At 49.2% G+C, this 5,000-nt stretch overlaps 1 protein-coding gene across 4 annotated transcripts in view; it reads right to left on the bottom strand.

The window, feature by feature from the left end:
* Positions 1-5,000, bottom strand: part of kmt2e (lysine (K)-specific methyltransferase 2E) — a 38,341-nt gene that overhangs the window by 15,293 nt on the left and 18,048 nt on the right. For 3 of the 4 annotated variants that reach the window (XM_076296713.1, XM_076296714.1, XM_076296716.1), the window contains 3 exons: positions 3,031-3,145; positions 1,926-2,149; positions 605-744 (listed from right to left, as the gene is read on the bottom strand). In XM_076296713.1, the coding sequence (XP_076152828.1) occupies positions 605-744; positions 1,926-2,149; positions 3,031-3,145 (479 nt within the window). The remainder of the gene's footprint in view (positions 1-604; positions 745-1,925; positions 2,150-3,030; positions 3,146-5,000) is intronic. The other variant, XM_076296715.1, reaches the window with a different exon arrangement.

Below are 5,000 nucleotides of genomic sequence, written 5' to 3'. Positions count from 1 at the left end.
TGTGGTCAAGAAGTTCATCAGGTCAGGTTAGCTGGAAGAGCAGCCCCTGGCTGATCCAACGTCATATGGACATGCACGGCATCATAACACTGTTTGTTTATCATGGTATCAGTTAGCTCATAACACCGTTTGTTTATCGTGGTATCAGCTAGCTCATAACACCGTTTGTTTATCATGGTATCAGTCAGCTCCTCCATACAGGACCGTTGCATTTCTGGTGGCTGTTATTTTGCTCATAGTGTGGGAAGGGCTGGTTGAATTCAGGAATGAGGAAAATTAACTAGTGCATCAGAGGCACTGGCATTGTTCCTGTATAAACTAACAACAAGTCATCAGCATGAAAGATAGTTGCTTTTCATGTTGTCATAAATCACTAGCTGCCTACGCCTCACTTTTATGTTCATCAACAGTAAGGCTCCACTGGTGGACGCATGGCTCAGGTGAAAACAAGGTCAATTGCACATTGCAGCAGTTTAATGTTTACTGCGGGACGACTCTGTGAACGCATTATACTCACGTCACTATGTTTAGATACTGCATAAGGAAGTTATGGAGGGAGGTGTGTGTGTGTGTGTGTGTGTGTGTGCGTTGACTATTGACTGACCTGACATGTTCTCCCTTTTGCGCGTCTGCAGCACGATGGCGCGGTCGCGGTCCAGGGTGCGCGGCTGGCAGCGCTCGCACAGGTACGTCTCTGGGATGTGCTGCCGGTCGATGCCCATGCAGTCAATGTGCTGCCACACACTGCACACACACAGCATGGTGGAGGACGAGGAGGTGAGTGTGTGTGAGAGACAGAAAGAAAGAGAAGGAGAGAGAGAGAGGGAGAGAGGAAGAGAGAGAGAGAGAGAGAGAGAGAGAGAGAAGGGGGGGGGGGTTGTGTGGCAAAGAGAGATAGCCAGAGTGTACATGAAAGAAAAAAAAACAAACACGAGAAATGAGATTCAAATCAAACATATTACACGGGGCTCTTTCTAAAAAAAAAAAAAAATTGAATGAATGTCATCTTTGTTCTCATTTTGTTCTACACTCTCCGGTGCCAGTCACTGCATTCTGTCAGCTAGTCAACCCACTTTTCCCGCATTTCTGAACGAAAGAGTCGGGCCATTTGTAAATACAGAATGTGGGCTATCGGTCACGCCGTGGTTGGCTTATCAGAAGCGCGAGGCTGCCGAGAGTAACTGTGTGACGTGTGCTTTGACAGCAGATAACCGCACTGGACGGTTCACAGACACTAAAACTAAGCGTACCATATCACACATATACACACACACACCCCCCTCGTAGAGTTGGTGACTGAGCAGAAGGGCCCCGGTCTTGTCCAGTGTTATTCGTTACCTGCACCGATACTGATCTAGGTGCTCTCTGCTGCAAGCTTTTGTCCATTTTTCTGCCTCCATACCAGATTCCTTGGTTCCACCATAATATAGAACAGCTTCTGCTCCTTCTAAAGTAAAGTGACTGGTATTTAGTACTCTCTTTTGTCCAAAGCGAAACAAACTTGTCACAGCGGGTTCAGGAATCGAACCCAGGCCATCCGCTGGTCAGACAGCCCCACAGCCACTCCCCCATACCTACTTCTCGTCCATTTATTATGCCTACATCCCACGACTCATGCCTCTCTCAGCATGCCTCGAGTTCCAATGTCCAATCTCTTCCTTGTTGCCCATTTCAATACAGCCAGTTTCTATCTTTGGCTATTTCTTTCAACCCTTCTCGCCAAAGCATAACATGACCTCATTCTCACGTGCCCAATCGTTACTCTTCTTTACTATTCTTGCCTGTTCCCCAGACCCAAAAACGACCATGGCAACTCAATCAGCTTAATCTGTTCCATCCATCCACCGGTCTCCCCACTAACTGTGGACCCAACCCTCCTCTCTCCTCTATCTACGGGCAATGTGTCCAGTGGCGTGGCACCTCACCTGCACTTGTCGCAGCAGATCATGTAGCCGTCGTCGTGCGTGAAGCCGCAGATGCACCGGGTGATGTCGGCCCCGTAGCTGCCGTCCTCGGAGGTGCTGAGCGTGGTGCCGCGCGACGCCTCGTCCTGTGCCCCCAGCAGGAGTCCGTCGCCCGGGCGGATCAGCACCGCCGGAGGGGGGGAGGCGGGGGGCGTGGGCGGGGGACGCGCCCCATAGTTGTGGTCCTGCCACCCAGAAAAAAAAAGGATGGAGAGGGTGGGGGGGAGAGAGAGAGAGAGAGAGAGAGAGAGAGAGAGAGAGAGAGAGAGAGAGAGAGAGAGAGGGAGAGAGGGAGGGGGAGAGAGAGAGAGAGAGAGAGAGACAGACAGACAGACAGACAGACAGACAGACAGACAGACAGACAGACAGACAGACAGACAGACAGACAGAGAGACAGACAGACAGAGAGAGACAGTCATTATTTTATTTATATTTTTGTGTACATGTACTTGAGCTTTGGCAATAATGTTATTGAAACGTTCATGCCAATAAAGCTTTCTTGAATTGAATTGAAATTGAATTGAGAGACAGACAGACAGACAGACAGAGAGAGAGAGAGCGGTAGAGAGAGAAAGGAACACAGGTTAATATCCGCATTCATACTACTCAGGTTAAAGTAGTTGCAACTTGACATGTACTAGGTGAGGTGAGAGGGGAAAGGAAGACAGTAGCTTAATGACTTGTTCTTGTCAGTGAGGAGGAGGTGGCTTGCTTCTGCACATGTGCAGAAAGACTGAAGGAGTAGATAGTGAGAGAGAAAGAGAAAGAGGGAAGGGGGGGATCCTCCAGCCCTTAACTGGTTCAGACTCTTATATCGAAGTGTGACAGTTAAAAAGGGTCCTGAAAGCAGAAGTAAAAAGGGAAAGACCAAGCGAGAGGAGAGGAGAGAGAGTGTGCAAGGGACAGACACAGAAACACAGCAAACTAGAAAGAAAACCAGTGCTGTGTAAAAAGCTCAAAAGGGTGTACTGAGTATGAGAGTGTGAGAGCGCAGTGTGTGTGTGTGTGTGTGTGTGTGTGTGTGTGTGTGTGTGTGTGTGTGTGTGTGTGTGTGCGTGGTACTCACGGCGTACGGCAGGCCGATGTAGCTGTGTGAGTGGTGGGAGCTGCTGCTGTAGATCTGGTGCGGGTAGTTGGACTTCTCCACCACCACAGGACTGGCCTCTACTGACTCCGGTCTGCTGGAGGGACACAGAGAGACGGCAGAGGGGGAGTTAGAGAGCAGAGGGGCAGAAGAACAGGTCTGGCAACAAAAGGAGAGGGCGAGCAGGCATGGAACAGGTTTGACAACAATAGAAAACAGCACAGTGAAAGGAAATGAGAGAGTGAAACATGAGAAATGTGCAGGTGTTTTATGATGCAGTGGATATGGTACAGCATGGTATATGTCTGTGTGTTTGTTGTGTGTGTGTGTGTGTGTGTGAGTGAGAGAGAGCGAGAGAGAGTGAGAGAGTGTGGCATTGTCGCCTCTGCACATTGTTACATGCTTGACATATATAGCAGAGCTGGCAGATGCCTAAAAACAAGGGCGATACAACTGGCAGGGCAAGCCTGCACAGGCACCTCCCCAATCCAGCCAGCAACATCCACACAGCCCTGTCTGTGTGTGTGTGTGTGTGTCCATAGGATCAACACAATCTTAACTGAAGGACTGCCTATCTGTGGGGAACACACACCATTACACAAAAAAATGAGGAGGATTCCCAGAAATATAACGATTCAGGGGATCGAGTCTCTTCCTCACACACAAATACACAAATTCACACACACATCACATTCAACTGACACGCACTTCCACAATTTTAGATATGCCAAACTGGAAAGTTCACCTTTCCTGGCAACTGGCTAATCCACAAGCAATTTGCTGACAAGCCTTATACAGCGGTTGAAAGGAGAGGTAATCAGATCAGGGCATGATTATACCACCACACACACACACACACACACACACACGCGCTCACTCCACCCTCTACTTTCCTTCCCCTTTCCCTCTTTGCCCGTTTTATGCCCATCAGTTAATATTCCACCTAGTGTGTGTGTGTGTGTGTGTGTGTGTGTGTACGTGTAACGTGTGCGTACTAAGTAGATGACTGACATCTGCACAAAACAAGTGAACAGAGAAGGATGGTTTAACCAGAAATACCACACACACAGTCACACAGACACACACACACACACAAACATTACTGGACCGACAGGGGCGGATGGTAGGAGAACACTGATCATTATCAACTGCTCAACGGCTACACGGTCCTTCTTCCACAGACAAAAACCATAGCCTGTGGGGCAGCCATGTAATACTCAATCAAACTTGACCCTCAGCTTGTCCAAACAAACCTTCTTAAGGTCCCGGCTGCAGGAAACTACTCGAACTTCCCCGACACACACACACACACACTCACTCACACACAGACACGCACACCCTCACAGACACATGAGTGCAAAGTTCACACACCTCTCACACACCAGTATTCAAGACAGACAGTGAAAGCCAGTGAAAGACGACATGACAAACGGCTAACACACGGCACTTTATGTAACACACACGCACACAGACAGACACAGAGGAAACTGTCACATTTGAGCACGGAAGAGAAAGGGCTACCAAGTCAGACTGCTTTTTACCTCTCCATTTCACTCTGTCTCACACACACACACGGGACATTGCAGTAGCACAGACTCTAATGGAAGTGCCACGTGTGTCCGCATGTTAAGTGCAAACACACACTCCTCTGCCCTCCTCCCTCTCAGTCATTCTCTCTCTCTTTCCATCCCTCCATCCCTCCCTCTCCTCCCTTTCGCAGTAGAATGGCATACCTTGTGGGACCCTCTGCTCTCCTCTCCTCATGCAGACGCTTCTCTCGTCTTCCTAAGTGAGTTGGCGCTTTGGCGCTCAGTGACAAAAGTGAAAGCAAGAGTGTGTGAACTGCCTAGGGGCGGGCCCTGGGGAAGGTGTGCATACGTGCCTGCGTGTGTGTGTATGTGTGTGTGTGTGTTCAAGGAAAGGGCAGCCAGATGCGAGAAGAGAAAAAAGGA

The sequence above is a fragment of the Alosa pseudoharengus genome, unplaced genomic scaffold, assembly GCF_046254945.1.
Source record: "Alosa pseudoharengus isolate Yale_2024_CS ecotype anadromous, Long Island Sound unplaced genomic scaffold, YU_APseudo_1.1 YU_APseudo_1.1_scf_20, whole genome shotgun sequence".
Lineage (NCBI taxonomy): Eukaryota > Metazoa > Chordata > Actinopteri > Clupeiformes > Clupeidae > Alosa > Alosa pseudoharengus.
Note: the sequence above shows the minus strand (reverse complement) of the source record. Positions and strands in the feature narration are given on the sequence as shown.